General features: G+C 49.5%; 2 protein-coding genes across 2 annotated transcripts; one reads left to right on the top strand and one right to left on the bottom strand.

The window, feature by feature from the left end:
• Window positions 1–10,381: 10,381 nt before the first annotated feature.
• On the top strand, window positions 10,382–16,107 carry LOC125510035 (disease resistance protein Pik-2-like). Its single transcript, XM_048675125.1, has 2 exons — window positions 10,382–11,543; window positions 14,081–16,107. Exons 1-2 carry the CDS (start codon window positions 10,536–10,538, stop codon window positions 15,920–15,922), a joined length of 2,850 nt encoding a protein of 949 aa, XP_048531082.1. The 5' UTR covers window positions 10,382–10,535; the 3' UTR covers window positions 15,923–16,107.
• Window positions 16,108–16,280: 173 nt separating this feature from the next.
• On the bottom strand, window positions 16,281–17,073 carry LOC125510036. Its single transcript, XM_048675126.1, has 2 exons — window positions 16,799–17,073; window positions 16,281–16,698 (listed from the first exon to the last, which is right to left on the bottom strand). The coding sequence occupies exons 1-2, from the start codon at window positions 17,056–17,058 to the stop codon at window positions 16,404–16,406; spliced, it is 555 nt and encodes a 184-aa protein (XP_048531083.1). The 5' UTR covers window positions 17,059–17,073; the 3' UTR covers window positions 16,281–16,403.
• Between the last annotated feature and the right edge of the window lie 6,677 nt (window positions 17,074–23,750).

Below are 23,750 nucleotides of genomic sequence, written 5' to 3'. Positions count from 1 at the left end.
TGCCCATGGCCTTCTGAAAAAAGAATCCCAAAACTTGAAGGTAAAGATGTTGCCACGGTCTGAAGAGATCACTTGTGGAATAACGTGCAGAGAGACAATTCGAGAGGTATAGAGCTCCGCCAATTGAGTTGCAGTGATAGACTCTTTGATAGGCAGAAAGTGAGCCACTTTGGTGAGTTTGTCGATGACAACGAATATAGCATCATTGCCACGTTTGGACTTTGGAAACCCAGTCACGAAGTCCATCTCAATGTGGTCAAACTTCCATTCTGGAATGGCAAGAGGTTGGAGGAGACTAGCTGGCCTTTGGTGTTCTGCCTTCACTCTTCTGCAGACATCACATTCATTCACGAACTGAGCAATCTCGCGCTTCATTCGAGTCCACCAATAAGCCTACTTGAGGTCCTGTTACATCTTCGTGCTCCCAGGGTGGATGGAGAGGAGAGAATTGTGAGCCTCGTTCATGATCACTTTACGAAGGTCACCTTTGGGCACAACAACACGATCCTCGAAGAAGAGAGTATCCTTATCATCAAGGCGGTAGCACTTGTACTTGGGTTGACTCTTGGCAATCCCAGTCTTCACCTTTTTCACCATAGCATCAAGAAGCTGGGCTTGGCGAATCTGGTCTTCCAAGGTAGGAGAGACTTGAAGGTTGGCGAGGAAACCTTGAGGAACAACTTGCAGATTAAGTTTGCGAAAAGCTTCACAAAGTTCGGGTTGATAAGGCTTGAGAATCAGGCTGTTGCAATAAGCTTTCCTGCTCAATGCGTCAGCAATCACATTGGCCTTGCCTGGAGTATACTCGATACTCGGATTATACTCTTGAATCATTTCGACCCATCGAGTCTGCCTGAGGTTGAGATTAGGCTGCGTGAAGATGTACTTGAGACTCTTGTGATCAGTGAAAATGTCCACTTTTCTTCCCAATAAGAGATGTCTCCAAGTCAAAAGAGCATGCACAACTGCCGCCAACTCGAGGTCATGAGTGGGGTAGTTCTTCTCGTTGGGCTTCAACTGGCGAGAGGTATAAGCCACAACTTTCTTCTCTTGCATCAACAGTGCGCTGAGACCTTGGAGAGAGGCATCGCAAAAGACCTCGTACGGCTTGGATTCATCAGGCGGAGTCAGAACTGGAGTGGTGACCAATTTCTCTTTCAAAGTGTTGAAAGCAATGTCACACTTCAGAGACCAAATGTACTTGACGTGCTTCTGGAGAAGATTTGAGAGAGGCTTCGCGATCTTAGAAAAGTTTTCAACGAATTTTCGACAGTAGCTTGCGAGACCGAGGAAGCTACGGAGTTGCTTCACGTTCTGAGGTGGTTCCCAATTCACAATTGCAGACACCTTCTCAGGATTCACCGCAATGCCCTTGGCAGAGATGATATGACCAAGATAAAGAACCTCATCGAGCCAAAATTCGCACTTGGAGAACTTGGCGTAGAACTTGTGTTCCGTGAGCTTATCGAGCACCAAACGCAAGTGCTTGGCATGATCTTTCTTGTTCTTCAAAAAGACAAGAATGTCGTCGAGTTAGACCAAAACAAAGTCGTTGGTGTAGGCGTTGAAGATGAAGTTCATCATGCGAGAGAAAGTCGGAGGAGCGTTGACGAGGCCAAAAGACATGACAGTGTATTCATATGAACCAAAGCTTGTCCTAAAAGCCGTCTTGGGAATATCTTGCTCGCGGATTCGAATCTGATGATAACCCATACGGAGATCAAGCTTGGAGAATATTTGGGCACCTTTGAGTTGTTCGAACAGCTCGTTGATGTTGGGAAGTGGGTATTTGTTCTTGATAGTCTTCTTGTTCAATGGGCGGTAATCAACACAAGGTCGGTCCGTTCCATCCTTCTTCTTCACAAAAAGAACACCACAACCCCACGGAGAAGAACTAGGCCGGATGAGACCCATTCTCTCTTGAATATCGAGTTGCTTCTTCAGCTCCTTCAACTCTTCAGGTCCGAGCTTGTAAGGACGCTTGCACACAGGTTCCGTGCCAGGCTCAAGATCGATGACGAATTCAACTGGCTGGTGCGGAGGCATTCCTGGAAGCTCTTCTGGAAAGACGTCTTGATATTCGCAAACGACTGGAATTTGCGAGATAGCATCCAGTTCACCCTTCTCATTGAGAGAAAACAGACAGATTGTATTATCCCGAGCGGCAAAGACAATTACATCCTCAAACAAATGAGTCAATTGAATCTGCCTGGCTGCACAATCAAGCTGAGCCTTGTGCTTAGAAAGCCAATCCATCCCGAGAATAAAATCAATATCCGAGTTACCAAGGATCATTGGAGAAGCCAGAAACTTGAAATCACGCATCGAGATAGAAATATACGGAACCTCGTAGTTAGCGAGCAAACAACTACTCGGAGAGACAACTGCTAACGGTTTATGCATAACTTGAGAATACCACCCATGTTTAGATGCAAAAGGTCTCGAGATGAAACAATGCGATGTACCAGTGTCAAAAAGAACTTTTGCAGGAACATCGTTAACAGGAAGGTTACCCATGATGACATCTGACGAGTCCTATGCCTGAGCTGCATTCACCATGTTAACCTTGGCGTACTTGGGGTTATGCTTGACCACAGCTGTACTTGCCGATCTCACAGGAGGAGGAGGAGGGAGACGCCTCTGATTGAAGCATTTGTTGGCATAGTGACCCTTCTGTTGGCACTTGTTGCACATGACCTCTGAAAGTGGACGGTGATACGGAGCACTCAATCTTGGAGCTTGAGATGAAGTCTTGTTTTAAAAGCCAGGGTTGGGTGAGTGGGAAGATCCACTGCCACCTTTGCTCTTCTGCTGATACGGCTGACGGAACAGAGGAGGAGGAAACCAATACTTCTGCTGCTTGGCCACTTGAGTAGAGGAAGAAGGAGTAGCATCTCTGACTCGCTTCTTGGAAGCATCGCACCTCAGTTGAGCGGCCTCTTGCTTCAATGCCATGTTGTTGAACTCATCGTACCTCAAGGGCTCAAAGAGAACAAGAGCTAACTGAATTTCTTCCCTGAGACCACCCCTGAACTGGTATATCATGCTCTTCTCGTTGGGGACATCCTGCTTAGCAAAGCAGGCGAGCTTCTGAAACAACTTGTTGTAGTCATAGACAGACAAAGAGCCTTGCTTCAGGTTGCGGAATTCCTCACGCTTGCTCTCAACCACGCTCTGAGGAATATGATGAGCTTTGAAGTCTTGACGGAATTCATCCCAGGTAATCACACGGCCTCCTCTGGAATTCTTGTACTGCTGGAATCATTCTGCAGCTTGATCTTTGAGTTGGAAGGAAGCGAACTTGACAAAGTCCTCAGGCCTGACGTTACTGCACTCGAAATACTTGCACAGATCCACGAGCCAATCGTCAGCATCAGTTTCCTCAACACAATTGCTGAAAGTCTTTGGCCCGTTAGCAAGGAACTGGTTGAGTGTAGCAAAGTGATTCTGATTGTTGCCTTAGTTGCCTTGGTTCGCTTGATTACGATCTTGAAGAATTTGCATGATCAACTGTGTGTTTGCATTGGTTGCGGTCATCACAGCTTGCCATGCCTCCGGAGGAGGAGGAGGTGGTGGCGGATCCTGATTCTGATTCTGATTGGTGCTCTTAGCGGGAGCCATCCTGAAGAGGGTGACAACCATTAGCACCTTGACAGATAAAATGAAGCTGAATCAAACGGGTTGAAATTGCAACATAAAGTCTCTCACATCCGAACATAAGAACGAATGCATTCCACTTGAAATGGTCACATATCCATAAATTGCGAAGCCACTTAGAATTTAGATAGAGAAATAAATCAACAAGGTACGGATCAAGAACGAATACTCGGTAAGAAATCCCAATCTCAAACCAATATCCGTGGAAGAAGAATTAGAGCTACAAGAATTCCCACCTATGAAACTCCCGAACCTTTCCGGTTATGCAATCAGGTGTTGGGGATACAGGGGAAGCATAATATCTCACACAAATCTAGCAAATCCTACATCCAGCTGTATCCATCCTTCAACACATAACCGAGAAAAAACTTCGGAAACCATCTACCTCAACCTTCGAAAAGCATCCGTTATACAAGTTATGGCGATACTCCCGAACTCCCGCCCCAGTACTGGGTGGCGTCGAGGTTATCTCACCAACGAACTACATAAAAGAGATTTTCGATGTCGGCGTACTAAACTCAGGTATTCCAGAACTGCAATGATAAAATTGTGACGACAACACCTCGGAGCTCAACTCCCCGGGACACTGCCACAACCCCTAAAGACAGGAGGCACCAAGAACAATGTTCTCGTCACAAAACCATCGGAACGATTCCAAGATACCCGCGTGGTCCTAAATTTTTTTTAGTGAAATTTGAGAAGAGAAGAGTCAAAACTCTACGTCAGGATACCTTACCAGAGCGATGAGGAGACTGGGAAGTAAAAAGAATTCCTAAACTCTCCGATATATAATTCCTAAATGACTCAAAACATTTTTTTAGACTCAACTTGGCCGCTAATAACGATCAAGCAATGGGGCTCCTAAGGTCGGGGAAGTCTCTGATTACCAACTTTGTAACGCCCTCGATGCGGCTATAGCTCCCACGTGTCGAGGCACGACTTAGAGGCATAACCGCATTGAAAGCAATGTCGCGAGTTAGGCAATCTTCACAACATCCCATGTAATATAGATAATAAAAGGGGAGATACATAGTTGGCTTACACTCGCCACGTCAAACAAAGTACATAAATAGCATTACATCAACCAGACACTCATGGCCCGACTACGGCGCCAAAATGAAAGATAAACCCAACATGCGACACGGTCCCGATCACCCCAACTGGGCACCACTACTTATCATCAGGGAAAGACACGTAATATCGGCGTGATTCCTCGTCGAACTCCCACTTGAGCTCAAGCGCTTCATCTGGAACGGAATCATCAGGCCCTGCATCTGGTTTGGAAGTAATCTTTGAGCCACAGGGACTCAGCAATCTCGCACCCTCACGATCAAGACTATTTAAGCTTATAGGTACAGGCAAGGTAATATATGTGGAGCTGCAGCAAGCGACTAGCATATATGGTGGCTAACTTGTTCACAAAAGAGAGCGAGAAGAGGAGGCAAAGCGCGAACGAGAAACTAGAGAGCAACCTGCGGCAAGCATTACTCCAACACCGTGTTCACTTCCCGGACTCCGCCGAGAAGAGACCATCACGGTAACTCACACAGTTGATTCATTTTAGTTAAGTTAAGGTTCAAGTTATCTACAACCGGACATTAACAAATTCCCATCTGCCCATAACCGCGGGCACGGCTTTCGAAAGTTCAAATCCCTGCAGGGGAGTCCCAACTTAGCCCATGACAAGCTCTCACGGTCAACGAAGGAATAGACCTTCTCCCGAGACATTCCGATCAGACTCGGTATCCCGGTTCTACAAGACACTTCGACAAGTTAAAACCAATCCAGCAACACCGCCCGAATGTGCCGACAAATCCCGATAGGAGCTGCACATATCTCGTTCTCAGGGCACACTCAGATTGTCTAAACTTCCGGTAGGCCAGCCCAGAGTTGCCCCTGGTGGCCACCGGCGGCTGACGAGGTGGACCAACACTCAGAGGAGCACTGGCCCGGGGGGGTTTAAAAATAAGATGACCCTCGGGCTCCGGAAACCCAAGGGAAAAAGAGGCTAGGGGCAAATGGTAAAACCAAGGTTGGGCATTGCTGGAAAAGCTTTAATCAAGGCGAACTATCAAGGGGTTCCCATTATCACCCAACCGCGCAAGGAACGCAAAAATCCAGGAACATAACACCGATATGACGAGAGGCTGAGCCTTCCACCCTTTATCAAATATATAGATGCGTTAAAATAACAAGGCAATATAATGATATCCCAACAAGTAAATAATGTCCCAACAAGGAACGGTCTCCAATCTTCACCTGCAACTAGCAACGCTATAAGAGGGGCTGAGCAAAGCGGTAACATAGCCAATCAACGGTTTGCTAGGACATGGTGGGTTAGAGGTTTGACATGGCAATTTGGGAGGCATGATAAGCAAGTGGTAGGCATCGTAGCATAGGCATAGCAAAAGAGCGAGCATCTAGCAAAGTAAAGATAGTAGTGATTTCGAGGGTATGATCATCTTGCCTGCAAAGTTGTCAGAGTTGACTGGATCCTCGAAAGCAAACTCAACGGGCTCCTCGTTAGCGAACTCGTCTCCCGGCTCTACCCAAACAAGACAAACAAGCAACAAGGGCACAATCAACCACGTGCAAACTCAAACAACGTGATGCTAAGATGGTATGCTATGCGGGATGCAATATGGGATGCATATGCAAGATTTGACAAGGAATGAAAGAACCTAGCCTCAACTTGGAAAACCAAGTGTGCCACTGAAAAGATGAGATGAAATCGCTTGGAAACGATATAGAGATCACCGGAATCGGAGTTACGGTTTGGAAATGGCAAGTGATTCAAATATGACCACGTTCTGCGATTTACAGCAAGTAGCCAATAGATGCAAAAAGATGAACTTGCTACAGCACTCAAACATGGCATAAAAATACATGTTAGGGATCCATTCATGATGCTTAACAAAAGAGGAACACTGAGCTACGGCTAATTCATCCATTTACAGGTTCAAACAAGCATGGCAAAAATACATTTGGCAAACAGATTTCAGACTTAGTGAAATTAACACTAGTCTGGAATTTCAGAACAGATAGCACACTTTGGAGCACGAAAACTATATGCTACAGGACCTGAACATGGCAAAGTAAAGCATGGCATGGAGCTACTCAAAGAGATTAACAAAAGTCCCTGAGTGACCTTGAGCCAAAAGAGATCAGAAAATACAATTGCAAGCATGTGAACATGGCAAAAACATAATCAGTTCTCCGACTTAGTGAAAACTGGAGCATGCAAAATCAGATATCAAGTAGGCATGTTTACGAGCTCGATGCACTCACTACAGAGCAAGTCATGACAAACTAAGCATACACCCATCAAGAATACGCAAAATACAAGCTAGACATGGCAAGAAACAATAACATAGCATGCACAGATCAACTACAACATCCTTGGCAAAATTGCTAACAAGTAGACAATCTGCCCAGATTCACGAAATAGCAAAAGTAGAGCTCAATTGACTCAAGTTAGGGTGCTCCATAATTGCAAAAAAAGACATGGATGGATAGAGCATTACAAGATTAACAAAACATCCTTACTGATCATCCTCAAAAGAGGCACGGATCACTAGGAAACAACATGAACATATGGCGTATTGAGATAAACAGCTTAAGGACTTAGTGGAAATGCTAATTCCCTGAAATCAGCATTAACGAATGCTCCACTTTGCAAGCTTGTGCTAGTCACCACACACATCACAAAAATACATGTGTTGCACCTCTGAATAGATGGCAAAACATATGACAAACCTCATGAAGGGCCCAGGGACATATCATGCACACAATAATCATGGAAAAAATGACAAATATCTAATTGGAGCAGCAGATCTGACAATTATCTCAAATAGCACTCTTCCAACAGCATTTCGGGCATCAAGATGAACTCAAATGAAAATGATGCAATGGGATGAAATGATGTGCTCTCTGAGACGAACATTTTGATATGCTATATGCCCAAAACGGAGTTACGGGTGCAAAGTTACGATGCGATGAACAAGGGCATATGGATCTGGGAATCGGGGACTTAGAAGAAAATTCCACCTCGCGGATTAGGGTTGACCCGGGCACGCAAAACGAGGCGGTGGCGGATCTCGCCGGAGATGACGACGACGGCGGCCGGCGAGGTCGGGGTCGCCGGATCCGGCCCTCCCGCGGCCGGATCTGGCCGGAGGCGAGGCGCGGGCGCCGGGAGGAGGCGCCGGTCGGCGAGGACTGTGGCGGCGGGCGGTGGAGCAGGCCGGCGAGGTCGGGCGGCGAGGCGGTGGTGAGGTGGCGCGGCGGCCGGCGACGAGGTGGTGGCGGTGGGCAGCGGAGCAGGCCGGCGGAGGAGGAGCCACCGGGCGGCGCGGGCGACGGGCTCGCGGGGGCCCGACTCGGTCCTCCCGGGCCGGAGCGGCGGCGGCGGGGTCGTGCCACATGTCACGCGCCGATTGGCGTGGGCGCGGCGGCGGGATTTGTCCGGCGCGGATAGGACTGTCCGGCGCGCGGATGGAGCGGGGCTAGGGTTTGGGGGAGAGTGGAACCGCGAATTTTTGGAGGGGTCTATATATAGACATAGAGGGAGTTAGGAGTGTCCAAATGAGGTGCGGTTTTCGGCCACGCGATCGTGATCGAATGATCTAGATATTGGAGAGAGTTTTGGTGGGTTTTGGGTCAAAATGGAAGGGTGTTGGGCTGCAACACACACGAGGCCTTCTCGGTCCCTCGGTTAACCATTGGAGCATCAAACGAAGTCCAAATGGTACGAAACTTGACAGGCGGTCTACCGGTAGTAAACCAAGGCCGCTTGGCAAGTCTCGGTCCAATCCAGAAATATTTAAACCCCACACACGAAAGAAAGGTAGAAATGACCACCGGAGGAGAACGAAGCGCCGGAATGCAAAACGGACAATGGGGAAAATGCTCGAATGCATGAGATGAACACGTATGCAAATGCAATGCACATGATGATATGATATGAGATGCATGACAACGATAACAACACACGGAGACAAAAAAACCCGAACCCGAGAAAATAAAATAACTTAACGCCGGAAACGGCAAGAGTTGGAGTACATATTGGGAAAATTATATCCGGGGTGTTACAACACGGCAACTGCCTAGTGTGCACGTAAGCAGATGGCAACTGTCTTTTACCGAGTTGCCATGTGTTTTTGCATGGTACATGACAACTGCCCCAACGTGCACGTACATGGCAACTGCCCTAACGTGCACGTAAGCAGATGGCAACTCTTCCTTTTTACATGGCAACTGCCCTAGCATGCTTGTGAGCACATGGCAACTCTTTCAACCGCCTAGTGTTAGTATGTGGCAACTCCTAAAGTTATGAAATCATGGCAACTACATTAGATCAGACCATACATGGCAACTGCAGTTGAGCAACCATGGCAACTGCAGTTGTCCGACATGGCAACCGTAGTTCAGCGACATGGCAACTGCAGATAAACGAACATGGACGAGGGTCTGGACCATGGCAACTGCGGGCGCGCGGTGGGCGTCACGCGTCGCGTGCGGGACCAGAAGGGTACGAGGCCTGACATACGGGCGTGTGGGCGTTATCAACTTCGCCCACATGCACGCGTGTGAGAGGGTTCAGAAGGGAAAGAAAGATGTGTGTGGGCATTAGTTGTTTTGCCCACACGTAGGTGTGTGGGCTGGTTGCTGTCCATGCCACACAAAACGTGTGGCACAATTACCTGATACACCACACGTGTGGCAGTTATCGAGACCTTTAAAATTTTATTTCATCCGTCCCATAATATAAGAGTTTATGTAAATTTCCGAGTCAGCATGCTCCATTTTTCCGCTTGAAAGAAACTTCAGAGTAGGGCTTACAATTTTCTGCACTGGGGTTCTTTTCTGGACGCAAAATTAACATTCCATGGAAATTCACAAGCATACCAACGGCTCACACGTTAACGTGTGTGGGCGAGTTTTTCTGCCTCACTGACATTTTTTATTGAGTCCGTCTAGGACACATCTAGATGTGACATAACTATGTCACATCTAAGTTGACGTCCACTCTGTTTGTGGTCTATTTTTTTTTCCTATTTTTTTTTGTTTCTTGTTGCTGCATTATATACTTATGAGAGTTTAGATGTGACATGCTTAAAAAATATCTACATGTCAATTAGACAAACTGTTTTTTATTTTTGTTGAGTAGTACTACAGTGTACTGTTTATCCCGAAAGCACGTGCTTGGCTTTCTCTTAGACCTGATCTCGAGTACTCCCTGGTCTCTAACGACACGCGTCGCCGTTGAGCTCAAAACACGGTCGTCTCCTCGCGCGCTCCTCTTCGGCGTGGAGGACGCGTGCGGATGCAACGCACTGGCGCGTCTACTGCGTCGGCCACGTACGCACGAGCCGTCCATGCATGGCGCCGGCGCTTCTTCCTCCCTCCCCCGCGCGGCCGGCGGCCCCATCTAGCTTTTCTTGGAAAGAGCATGGCGTTGTCTGTGTACGTGCTCTGCCGCGCGGTCGAGCGCGCAAGAGTCGTTTTGCTGAGCACCCGGCAGCTTCCACCCTAGGCGCGGGACCCAAGGACTCGTTACTCGCTGCCTCGCGGTTGACTGACTAATGTGGACTGGTCCGTCAATGGCCCCGCAAGCTTCTGTGACATGACTTGGCTTGCCTTCTCCACCTACCTACCGATGCCCTTTCCCCCGGCCCGCTGGGTATATAACCACCACCATCGTCGTCGTCACCAGCTCAGAGCTCACCACCAGCAGCAGCGCCACCACCAGCATCCGCAGCATCATCACCAGCACCACAGGCAGCATCTAGCTAGCTAGTACGGAGTAGTAGCGAGCACAGCGAGAACTAACCATCTTACAGAGAGAGAGTGGTCGATCGAGAGAGAGGGAGAGGGAGATGGAGGCGACGGCAGTGAGCCTGACCCGCACGGTCCTGGACGGGGTGCTGGGCAGCGCGGGCACGGCGATGGCCGACGAGGCGGCCCTGCTGCTCGGCGTCCGGAGGGAGGTGGGCTTCATCCGCAGCGAGCTGCAGATGATGCAGTCCTTCCTGCGGGTGCAGTCCTCCGCCACGCGCTGGGGCGCCGACGGCGGGGGCTGCAGAGACACGGTGCGCACGTGCGTCAAGCAGGTGCGCGACCTCGCGTGCGACCTGGAGGACTGCCTCCTAGACTTCACCCTGCACGCCTCCCGCTCGCGCTGGCTGCGCTGGGGCCCCGGCCTCGCCGCCCGCCACCGCGTCGCCGGCCGGATCCGGGGCCTCAAGGCCACCGTCGTGGAGCTCAACCAGCGCAACGAGCGGTACAACGTCTTCGCCGCCGCCAGCCACCACGGCGCCACGCCGGGGGAGGAGCAGCACGGGCACGCCGACGACGACTACCCGCGCGCCCAGCTCGCGCCCGGGAGCGAGCGGCAGGACATCGAGCGGGCCGGCGAGATGGACGACCTCGTCAGACTGGTCAACAAGATGGGCGACGCGTGGGTGGTGTCGGTGTGGGGCATGGGCGGGATGGGGAAGTCGTCGCTGGTGAGGATGCTGTACAACGACATGGCCCTCATCGACGGCTTCGACGGCCGCGCCTGGGTCACCGTGCCGCACCAGCTGGAGAGCGCCGACGAGGTGGAGCGCCGGCTCAGGAAGCAGCTCGGCGTGGCGCGCGACCGCTCCGTCCGGGCGTGGCTGGAGGAGAACCGGTGCCTCGTCGTGGTGGACGACGTGTCGTCGCACGAGGAGTGGGAGCTCATATCGCGGTGCCTCCCCGCGAACGGCCCGACGGGCAGCCGGGTCGTGGTGACCACGCGGCGAGACGACGTTGCCCGGCAGTGCGCGGGGGACGTGCGGGAGAACGTGTACGAGCTCAAGCCTCTCGAAGACGAGGAGGCCCGAAAACTCTTCTGTCAAAAGGTACGCTCGAAGCTCCCTACACTTTTTCACTTCTGTTGAGCTCAGTTACCTAAAAAAATGCCTTAGGTCTGTTTACGACACTCTAGATGTGACACAGGGCTTGTTTGGATCGTAGATTAGAGTTAGTCTGGCTAGGTTGGACTCAACTAACCCAAAAATATTCAAATATAAGGGTTAGTTTGGGTTAGATAACCCATCCAAAAGATGCTTATTTGGGCTATTTTTTCTCAGGACCACTAAAAAAACATTTTTTTCTCTTCCTCTCGTCGTAGCAGATCTCTCCCCACTTTCTCGAAGCTTCTCGCCCTCTCCCTCCTTCCCTCTCGCACCGTCTGTGAAGGCGTCTCGCCGTATCCGCGCTCCATCTAACTCTGCCATCCAAACACCTTTTTGGTTAGAGTTAGTTCAGGGTTAGAATCTAACTCTAACCTCTAACTGAGTTAGAGTATCCAAACAAGGCCATAGTTATGTCACATTTAACCTAATGTCCGTTATGTTTATGGTCTAGTATCTTTTTGTCCCAGTTTTTTCCTTCTTGCAGTGTTTTTGTAAGAGTTTAGATGTGACATTTTTAAAAAATATCTAGATATGAATTAGACAAACTGAAAAACGTTTGGCATCAGTCACTTCGTTTTCTGTCCGTCGGGTATAAATCCAACCCTCCACATCTTCCTCCTTCCAACTTTCTTCCTCCTCAGATCCGATCCACCTTCTGTTCAACGCCGGCCATACCACTTCCCTTTCCCTCCCATCCATCTGCCTTCACACCCCGTGGCCAGCGGGTGCTACCAATGAGGCCGCTTTATTCTCCGGCGAGGTAACCGGCGCAACAAAAAGATTCAGGTATCTAAAAAAATAGCAAAACCATACTTTTTACATAATGAAGCTTGCGACACAACAACTTTAAAGTTCTAGAAAAATGCAAGCACTTTAGAAGAGACATTTTTAAAAATGTTTATGATTGTTTTTTTGGGGGGAAATAGGCCATTGTGTCGTCGTCTCCAGCTTGGGACGCATCTAATCCGAGAGGAATCACATACTATATACCACTAGAACCTATCAAATCTTTGACTCACCTTCGTCGTTGACGCCGTGGCCAGCCATGTCATTGTCATCTTCTGCTCGTTGACGATTCACCCTCACGGGTGAGCAGTCGCGCCCTTACCATCTCAGGCTTAGGGATTCACTGCTCCTTCCTCCTCGTCTCTCTACACGAGTGGAATCGACCGGCGCAAAATTTATTTTCAGTTGCCTAACCAATAGGCAAACTGTTATATCTTTTAGGGTCACTTGTTTGAGAATTCCTCTGTCAACTGTTAATTCAATGTTGATCCAATATTAAGTTCCAGATTCCACAATTCTATGAACTCAGAGGCTAAATACTTTAATTTTTACTAGATGAACATATTTGTAAGACCGAAAAACATGCTTAAATTATGAAGTTACTAAGAAGCAATCGACCAAGACAATATTACACTTATTAATATCTGTGACAGATGAAATAATTGCTATAGATTATCATTTTTAGATTTTGATGTTCTTAGACCGAGATGTTGGTAGATACAAAAAACTTGTAAGTTGGTTAAAAAATAGTTCCATTAAAGTGCACATCATGAAGGAAATTTAAAACTACTTGATTTCTATTATATGAAGAATCGACATTCAAAGTATAGATACCATGCGGTCAACTTGGTAAGCTATCAACACAAAATTGCAAACAAAATATAGATAACTTGGTAAATTAGAATTTATCAGTCGGTTTAAAAATAGATAGTAAAAAAGAAAAGTTAATACAACCTTTTTTAATACAACTTTGTTAGTCGTGATAACCTTCACACATTTCATGTGGATAAGGATTAGGCCTCACTGTGAGGCCCTCGCCCAATGCTCATATGTCAACGTTTTAACCGTCCATGTCATATTTTGTCTACGTGACATAGAATCTATACCAATATAAAAAGACCCAAATGGGCAGATCCAACTGATCTCGGCCATCGAACTAAGTCAATCCAACGATCTAGACTGCTCCAATGGCGAGCTTTAAACGTGTTTAACGTGCAATAATATCATACCAAATATAGCACTAATCACAGGATTAACACAAATAATAGCATACATAATATCCGTGTATAATTAATATATTACCTAAATATTAACGTGCGCACGTGCGCATTTACTAGTTAGTAATAAGGAGAGAGGATAAAAAACCATCTCTCATCTTAAATACAATCTCTTTACATAGACTAAGACAATATCGCAATTATCTTATTACTCATAATTCAGTTGACTCATATAACATTAGTAAATGTACGACCTACTTTATTAGATACTCCACATTGGGAAGGTGGGCATCTAAGTGATATGGCATGTTTAGATACTATGATACATATAAATAAGAGATGTCCAGTGGGATCAGTCTTATAAATTCGGGAATTCGGCTATTTTTATTGGTTGGACATTACTTTAAGTTTTCATTTATTTATTTATTTTATGATCCGGGTTTCTTATATTTTTGTGTGCTATTTCTTTGTGTCAAGGTTTACAAGGATGCTGGATATAAGTTAATGGATGATATGATGGAGCAAGCTAGTCGTATCTTAGAGCGATGCCGGGGCCTTCCACTTGCTATAGCCACCATAGGAGGTTTATTGGCTAACAGGCCCAAAACAAGCAGGGAATGGATGGATTTGCGAAAGCATCTTGGGTCAGAGCTAGAGTCAGACCGAGATATCAAAAGAGTTATCACCTCAAGCTATGACGGGCTGCCATATCATCTCAAGTGTTGCTTCTTGTACCTGAGTATCTTCCCTGAGAACCATGAGATTAGGCTTACGCGCTTATTGCGGCGGTGGATAGCAGAAGGCTATATAACAAAGCCACGTGACATGAGCGTCGAGGAACTTGGACGGAGGTACTACAATGAGCTCATCAGTAGAAGTATGATCCAGCCTTCAGAGAATGCCAGGGCCAGCATGGCGGTTGAACGTTGTCGTGTTCATGGCGTGGTGCTCCAAATAATATTGTCCCAGTCTATTGAGGAGAACCAACTCTTCATCATGGATAAGCATTGCAATGAGGCTCCACAAGGTAACATACGCCACTTGGTAGTGACGAGATGGAAGAAAAATGAGAAGATGGCAAGCCTAAACTTGTCTCAGGTACGCTCATTGACAATCTTTGGGAGGTGCCCTGTGTCCCTCATCTCCTCCAAATTGCACTTTTTGAGAGTTCTTGACTTGGAAGATACACTTGAGTTAGAGAATGACGATCTCAAGCACATCGGGGAGCTGCACCATTTAAGGTACCTTGGTCTGCGAAAGACAAACATTTCGAGACTTCCTTCCTCTCTAGAGAACCTTAGGTTCCTAGAGACATTAGATGTTCAAGACACAAAGGTGACACAGCTCCCAGTTGGTATCACCAAGCTGGAGAAGCTATGTCACCTTGTCGGTGGCGTCAACTTTGCCAAAGACTTGGCAGGGAAGACGAGGAAAAACAAGGAAGCAGGTAAATGTAATGGTGACCCCTTTGAAACATTGGCAGACTTGGTAACCGGGTGCTATGGTTACAAGCAGGTTGAGCCTTCATGCTCATGTTGCACATGTGAGTTTAGTGTAACAGCCCCCGAGAGAATCGAGAAGCTAAGGAACCTACAAGTGCTAGGGGTGGTGCACATTGCGCGTGGAAGCAAGGTGGCAAAGAACTTGGGGGAGCTGACTAGCTTGCGCAGATTAGGAGTGGATGTCGATGCGACCGAGGAAGTAGGGAAGGACTTGTGCAGCTCAATATCAAGGCTTGTTCATCTGGAACGGCTTGAAGTGCGCTCTAGGTCGCTTGAATTTCTGAAGGAAGCAAAGAAAGCAGAGGAAATGCCACCAAAGCATCTCCTATCACTGCGCCTGTGTGGCCGTTTGGGCAACCTCCCTGGCTGGATGGATCGTCTCAAGGATCTGGCCAAGGTAAAGCTAATTCAGACACAGTTGAAGCAGGTTGACGTCGAGGTGATGGGGAAGCTGCGCAACCTTACTCTTCTTGCACTCTGGGAGGAGTCCTTCGCCGAGAAGATGTTATGTTTTGGGGAAGGTACATTTCCGAAGCTCAAACTGCTTTACATTGAAGGGATGGAGAACATCGAGAGCATACAAATCAAGGATGGTGCATTGGCCGTGCTCGAGAAACTTGAAGTGAAGAAATGCGTTAACTTGGACGACAGTAAGGAGGGCTTGTCCCTTGTGCTGGTCCTCCAAAACCTGAATGAACTAGTCTTGACAAGTTGCGGCGACAAACCGAAGCTGGAGAAGGAACTTCAAAAGCAGATTAGTGGATTTAAGAAGCGCCCCAAGTTTATTACTGGAAAGTCCATTGTATCTAGGAGTTAGCTTACGCGCTACCTCTGTTCTGATGTAGATGATGCACACAAGTTTATTTGTACTCTCCAGATATAGTAGAAATAGATTTCTCATGTAATTTCGTAAAGGAATGTAATGTGTTTTGATACTTTTTTTCCAATGAAGATCTGGCATGTATAGCATTTTTTTGGTAATATCAGTATCACAAGTTTGAACGTATTCTTACGCAAATTAGCCGGCAGAGTTGCTTGGCGAAGGTCAAGTTCCAGAGCGGAATTTTTGCTTGGTGAACTTCATCTACGTTGTTTATCATTGACTGTCTGGTACTGGCATTGCCAGGTTATTCACAGATAAGAGCGCATCAATTCAAGCGTGTACTTCCATCGCAGGCAGCAAAACGATACTCATTGGGTAAATATTTATGCTAAGATATGGCGAATCGATCTCTGTTATGTGCTCCTCATCGACAAATGAGAAGCTGGTAAATTAAGCGGCGGCACCCAACACAAACTCACTCTACAACGGCCCCTGTCGATCTGGGCTTTATTCCGGTTACGGTGCTGGCCGCGTCCGCGGGCTCCTTCCCCTTCTCCCGCAGCTTGGCCACGGCTTCCTTCATGGCCTCCTTCCGCTTCCTGCTGGCCAACACCTTGGCCTGCACGCCGCTGAGGTTGGGGTCCTTCTTCTCCTTCTCCTCCGACGGCGGCGGCGGGGCCCGCCTCTTGGAGGCCGCCGGCGCCGCGTCCACGTGGCCCAGCAGCGCGCCGGCGCCGGCAGCGGCGATCGCCACGCCGCTCAGGAACGCCCTGCGACACCAAGTACACATCAGAAACAAAGGATGGGGCCGCTGTCTGAAACACAAATACGCGTCACATGAATCGTAAGAGAAAAAACAGTTGGCTGAACCTCCTGGTGTCGCGGTTGGCTGGAACGCAGCCGCCGTTCTTCTTCGGAGCAGCATCTCTGCCCGGAGCTGCGCCGACGGCTGCGTGCTGCGCAGTGGCGGCGGCGGCGTGGAGGGGCGCCATGGAATGGAGCATTGCTCTGCCCTGAGTTGCTGCTGCTGTATGGTGTAGTGCAGCAATTGGCATAAGCATGTGCATGTCTCTCAAACTGCAGATGCAACCAAAGGGTGGGAGATAGACGTGGCCCCACGGAGGCGTCATGTCACGTTCCCATTGGTTGCGATCCCGTGACATGGATAAGGCCCCGAAAGCATATGCGATTGTTGTGCCGCAGTGCAAAGAGTTCACGTACGTAGGGCCTTTTCTGCCTCTGCATCTGAGTGTTGAGAAAACAACACGTGGGTAAGGAAGGACGCAGACGGAATTTGCACCTCGAATTTGTGGATCGACGGAGGAATGTCCAATGCCTATTCTTTTAGAATGATGAATGTCTTTTTTTAATGGAGAACAGAATGTCCAATGACTAAGGTCCATTTCTTTTGGCCGATTCTTCCAGAATTTTGAGAATTGATCCTTCGCCCAGCTTCTCTGAGAATCTAGAATCCATTTTTTTTTACAATCCTAATTGTTTACATCCTAACTATCTAGGATTGTAAAAAAAATATGAGTTCAAGATTCTGAAAAAAGCTGGATAAATGATCGATTCTCAAGATTCTAAGAGAATCGGCCAAAAGAAATGGGCCTAAATCAGTTCATGTATAGGCGACAAGGCCCGAAAACTCGCATGAGCATGCACCTGCCTAGCCGTGCTCAGACACTCTATTGCCTTGCGATCTGCAAAGTCGTTGGATTCCGCATAAGGTCACACCAAGTTTCAAATTTCAGAATTGTTGTGCAGGCGATAGAGTGCTGAATAAAAATCGCACGACACTCATGATCAACGGTTGTAGCCCACTGACCGACATGGATACATGGTTGCAGTTTTGTGTAGTGCGGAAATCGGCCGCAAAATATCATCCATTAGCAGTGGTATTTAAACTTTAGTTTCTAAAATCGTGATTTTGTCATTCGCTCGCACTAAGTTTTGCAGTTGATACTTATGGAGTTTTAAAAACTCTCTCAAAATGTATTTAAAATAGATCTTATCTGAAGGCCCTCGTCACGAAAACCATGAATATGCAAACAAACTTAATTCAAACTTTTGGCGCACAAGATTGAAAATAAATCAAAAGCCAAAAGAAAAATACGGACCCTGCCCCCCCCCCCCCTACATGTGACATATCCCCTCCTTGACAGGACCCATATTCTTTTTTTTCGAAAGGCCTTAGAGCAACTCTTATAGTGTCACTCATATTGATGATCATCATAATGCATATGAAGCACGCTTCATATAGATATGAAGGCCGCCGAGACGACATAAAGACACAGGGTCACTAATCTCCACCTTCATTTTTTTTTCTCACTCAAATATTTGAATTCCCTTCAAAATAAGAGGTTTGGCACATTAGGCAATCATACACCTAGTTGTTGACAAGTTGCATGAACAAAAGCAATAACCGGTGACATGTCCAAAATAACACCACGTCGTTGTACCAAGTGGTCAGCTTGGTAAGCTATCAACAAAAATATTGCAACACCACGTCGTTGTGTGCACCGCCCCCTCCCGCGGCGTGTGCACCAGCACCTCCTCCGCTGGCGTGTGCTTTGTACTCTTCTTTGAGGTTCCTCGAACTTATGATGAAATCTCGCACCTACTCCTACAATTCTCGAGCCTCTGGGGTCATTGTCCTCGGATCCATTGTGATAAATTAATGTTGGTTGTGCAGGCGGATAATAAGAAGGCATATGCTAGCACTCTTAGAACATCTACAGCCGGGCGCCTCAAACCCGCCTCATACGTCTGGGTGGGCCGCCCGGTCACTGTCTGGTCACGATTGTTTGACCCAGACGGGCCCCTCAAACGGCCCTCAAACGCCCGGGCTGACCGGCACCCCCCATATCCATCCCAAATATGGAGCGGATATGGGACACCCGGGCACGCCTGTCACGTCGAACCCGGTCCATGCTAGCCCACCTGACCCTACATAAATCCCTTCCCATCTGCTCGCAGGATCAAACCCTAGCCACTTCACTCATCTCCCCTCCACTCCCCTCCCCCCCCCCGCCACTCAAGCTTGTCTCCGGATTCTTCCGGCCGTCTTCGGTAGGGCAGGTAGTGGATCCGAGTCCTTCACCTCCAGATCCATCGACACCGAGCTCATCCCATGCGGCCCTGAGGAGGAGATGGCCGTCCGGCTTGCGCTACGACGCGCCCGAGAGGAGGCCCGTGCACGGCTGTGCTCGGACTCCATCCGTCAGGAACCCATTGCGTCCGCCCAAATGGCGCATGGATCCGGCACTAGGCTAGCCGTAGCTGCCTCGCCGGAGGCCGTGCGGTCCGTTTGGCGTCCGAACGCACTGGCGGACGCGCAACTCCTCCGTTGGCACGCCGATATTCGGGACGCCCATCTTCCCACGAGGCCATGGCACGGCGTGCCCGCCGTGCAAGGCACCGGACGCGGGAGGCGGCGGCAACCCTCGCGGCGGCGGACGTCAGCGAGGCGGAGTCGCATTCTCCAGCGCCCTGTATGAGGCATCAGTTCGGGCGACACAACCGCATCGTGGTGGACGTCGACGGCTCGTCCCCGGATGGATCCGTCATCGATCTGACGTCCACCGGCACCGTTCGGGTTCCGGGCTTCTACAAGGAAGAGTGGGGCATGGGAGACGGCGACGCCTTGAGTCCCATGAGCCGGCTTGTGTCCCATGCCCTACTCTACCTTGCCGACGACCGGACCAACACTCTGAGGAGCGCAGCCGGCCGCCGGACATGGCCAGGGCGGAGCCGGGCAAGCGGGGAGCGGAACCAGACGAGCTCCGCTTAGATTAGGTTGACGTTGCATGTAATAATATGGATTTGAGGTTTCTTATTTAAGGTATCCGAATGTGGAATGCATTTTTTGAGGCGTGACCGTTCACTGTCCGCGGACGCACCGGCCCGCGTCTGCGGGCGTTTGAGAGGTCGAATTTACCAAGTCCGACTGTATATGCTCTTATTGGTGTTCTAAACCTATTTGATCCTCCATCTAGTCAGTGAATATTAGCAAAACTTGTGAGGAAATAAAAATTGATCGTTATTTAGATGACTGACCACGCCAGACAAACAAACTTGCACTGATAGAAGAGATGTTTGATTGTCTTGTCATAAGAAAATAAACTATACATCTTACTTCCTTATGAGTTAGCGAGCGATGTTGTCTTTGATAAGTACAACTCCTCTTAAAAAATAACACATAAACAATGACGGAGGCAGAAATTTTAATTTGGATGTACATAATTTAAAGTTTAGTGTTCTAACTAATTAATTATAGCATTAATGTAGATTTATGAGCTCTTCTTCACCAAATAATGGGTGTACAAATGTACACCCATGTCATGGCTCCACCCTACACGGGAAGATCTTAGCTTTTAATGATATCTTCGACCTGTAAGTTTGTTTACTGTTGTCCTCTGAAATCTATAAGTTCATAATAATATGATATATAGAGCCAACGGTGAAGGATCCAAATATAGTGAGATGGAGGGAGGCGAACGCCCGCAGCGCCATCGTCAGCCAGCACCGGCTCAGCGAGGACCGATATATCGATCGGGTACCATAGCGTGTTAGTACACTGACCAGAGACCACCCGCTGACCAACATCCTCCGCCCAAAGGTTCCGCCTTGGCTCGTCGATGAGGAGTAGCCGGCGGCGCGGGATCCGGCGAGGCCGGTTAGTACGCAACCAAACTCGGAAATCCGCCATGTCCAGGCGCCGAGCAGTGCTATCATCCACCCCCACGACATACCCAAGGCCGCGCAAGATCACAGTCGCCGTCCTTTGGTTCCACGCGTGTGCCGGAACTCCGCGCAGGGCGATCGGCACCAGAAAAGGCAACGCTGCCGCCGTGGCCTGCGCCTGCCTGTTCCACGGCCGCAAGTTAAGCTCGAACCATGAAGAACTAGCGCGGCCAGCACGAACCATCCTATCCCGGGTCGCCCCTTCCCTGCAGAGCACAAGGAAGTTGTCGGGGAAGAAAGCCTGGATGGACATGTCCGCCGGACCCAGGTCAAACTCAGCGTGCAGGGCCTCGGCCGCCTCAAGGAAGTAGGCCTCCACCAGATCGTCGCGCTCATCCACCACCATCGGAACGCCAGGGGCCCGCTGGTCGAAAGGCACCGAGAACTCCGGCCCTCCAGCCCCAGGAGCGGCCGGCCGCGAAGCACCACCCAGGCCCGACACCGCACCCCGAGAAGGCTCATGCACCACATCAGACCAGAGCCGAACATCGCCCGGAGGAGGGGGGCCAGGCGGCGGTGGCAGAGACAACGAGGCATCCGAGCGCCGCGGCGACGAGGGATCCGCCTCCCCCACGCGACGCCGCAGGGCAGGCGACAGCGTAGGCTGGTCGACCGGGGAGGGGCTACGCGGCCTGGTGCATCCACGCGAGATGTGGCCGACACCACGACAACGCACGCAGAAGGGCGGGTTGGGGCAATCCACCAAGATGTGACCATCGCTCCCACAGTTGTAGCAGCACCCATGGAGCTCCGCCGGAAGCCGTGAGGAAGGATGAGGATGAGGGGCCGGAAACACACGGGCCCGGCCGGCCGGAAGGTGACGCCTTTGCCGCCAGGCCCGCCTAGGAGGCGCGCGCGGGCGTCGGCTCACCTTGGTATGCCATGGCTCCTCCACGGGCCGCGACGCAGGGGCGCAGGACGGGCCAGCCGCCCCGCCCTGGACGATGGGGCCAAAGGCCGTGCCCAGGACGGGCGGCACCACGATGGAGCGGAGGAGGGGGCGCGGCCTCGCCGAGGAGGACGGGGGAGGATCCTAACGGGGGGCGGCGGGGGAGGGGAAGGGGAACGCGCCAGCGGAGCAGCAGGGGATGGGGAAGAGAACCCAGATCCGGACGAGAGCGAGCTCGAGAGGGAGACTCGAGAAGCCATGGCTGGAGGAGGAGGAGGGGGCGCCGCCGCCGGAGCGGGGACGGCGCAATGGTGGTGAAGGAAATATGCCCTAGAGGCAATAATAAAGTTATTATTTATTTCCTTATATCATGATAAATGTTTATTATTCATGTTAGAATTGTATTAACCGGAAACATAATACATGTGTGAATACATAGACAAACAGAGTGTCACTAGTATGCCTCTACTTGACTAGCTCGTTAATCAAAGATGGTTATGTTTCCTAACCATGGACAAAGAGTTGATATTTGATTAACGGGATCACATCATTAGTTGAATGATCTGATTGACATGACCCATTCCATTAGCTTAGCACCCGATCGTTTAGTATGTTGCTATTGCTTTCTTCATGACTTATACATGTTCCTATGACTATGAGATTATGCAACTCCCGTTTGCCGAAGGAACACTTTGTGTGCTACCAAACGTCACAACGTAACTGGGTGATTATAAAGGAGCTCTACAGGTGTCTCCAAAGGTACATGTTGGGTTGGCGTATTTCGAGATTAGGATTTGTTACTCCGAATGTCGGAGAGGTATCTCTGGGCCCTCTCGGTAATGCACATCACTTAAGCCTTGCAAGCATTGCAACTAATGAGTTAGTTGCGGGATGATGTATTACGGAACGAGTAAAGAGACTTGCCGGTAACGAGATTGAACTAGGTATTGGATACCGCCGATCGAATCTTAGGCAAGTAACATACCGATGACAAAGGGAACAACGTATGTTGTTATGCGGTCTGACCGATAAAGATCTTCGTAGAATATGTAGGAGCCAATATGGGCATCCAGGTCCCGCTATTGGTTATTGACCGGAGACGTGTCTCGGTCATGTCTACATTGTTCTCGAACCGTAGGGTCCGCACGCTTAAGGTTTCGATGACAGTTATATTATGAGTTTATGAGTTTTGATGTACCGAAGGAGTTCGGAGTCCCGGATGAGATCGGGGACATGACGAGGAGTCTCTAAATGGTTGAGACATAAAGATCGATATATTGGACGACTATATTCGGACATCGGAAAGGTTCCGAATGATTCGGGTATTTTTCGGAGTACCGGGGAGTTACGGGAATACGGGGGGAGAAGTATTGGGCCTTATTGGGCCATACGGGAAAGAGAGAGGGGCTGCCTAGGGCAGGCCGCGCGCCCCCCAAGGCCTAGTCCGAATTGGACTAGGGGGAGGGGCTGCGCCCCCTCCTTCCTTCCCTTCTCCCTTCCCCTTCCTTGTCTCCTACTCCTACTACATGGAAGGACTCCTAGTTGGACTAGGAAAGGGGGAATCCTACTCCTGGTGGGAGTAGGACTCCCCTAGGGCGCGCCATAGAGAGGGCCGGCCCTCCCCTCCTCTACTCCTTTATATACGGGGGCAGGGGGCACCCCATAGAGACACAAGTTGATCTTCGTGATCGTTCCTTAGCCGTGTGCGGTGCCCTCCTCCACCATATTCCACCTCGATCATATTGTAGTAGTGCTTAGGCGAAGCCCTGCGACGGTTGAACATCAAGATCGTCACCACGCCGTCGTGCTAACGAAACTCCTCCCTGAAACTTTGCTGGATCGGAGCCCGGGGAGCGTCATTGAGCTTAACGTGTGCCAAGAACTCGGAGGTACCGGAGTAACGGTGCTTGGATCGGTTGGACCGGGAAGACGTACGACTACTTCCTCTACATTGCATCAACACTTCCGCTTCGGTCTACAAGGGTACGTAGACAACACTCTCCCATCTCGTTGCTATGCATCACCATGATCTTGCGTGTGCGTAGGAAATTTTTTGAAATTACTACGTTCCCCAACAGGTGGCGGCCGGCGCGAAGCGCTAGGCAGGGGAGCGGAGCGCTGGGCAAACTTTTCAGAAAGCAAAATTAGGATGTGGTATACTTGGTACTTGGTGTCCGATTTTGGCAC

The sequence above is a fragment of the Triticum urartu genome, chromosome 5 (genome assembly GCF_003073215.2).
Source record: "Triticum urartu cultivar G1812 chromosome 5, Tu2.1, whole genome shotgun sequence".
In the NCBI taxonomy this organism is placed as follows: Eukaryota; Viridiplantae; Streptophyta; class Magnoliopsida; order Poales; family Poaceae; genus Triticum; species Triticum urartu.
This window is presented reverse-complemented; position numbering and strand designations above follow the sequence as displayed.

What these genes read in the sequence shown, in the direction of transcription:
- LOC125510036 (XM_048675126.1), bottom strand. Translation starts at nt 17,058, where the DNA reads ATGACGCCTCCGTGGGGCCACGTCTATCTCCCACCCTTTGGTTGCATC. An exon ending in GCCAACCGCGACACCAGGAG is followed by an intron (nt 16,699 to 16,798) that starts GTTCAGCCAACT and finishes TTGGTGTCGCAG; the next exon opens with GGCGTTCCTGAGCGGCGTGG.
- LOC125510035 (XM_048675125.1), top strand. Translation starts at nt 10,536, where the DNA reads ATGGAGGCGACGGCAGTGAGCCTGACCCGCACGGTCCTGGACGGGGTG. An exon ending in GAAAACTCTTCTGTCAAAAG is followed by an intron (nt 11,544 to 14,080) that starts GTACGCTCGAAG and finishes CTTTGTGTCAAG; the next exon opens with GTTTACAAGGATGCTGGATA.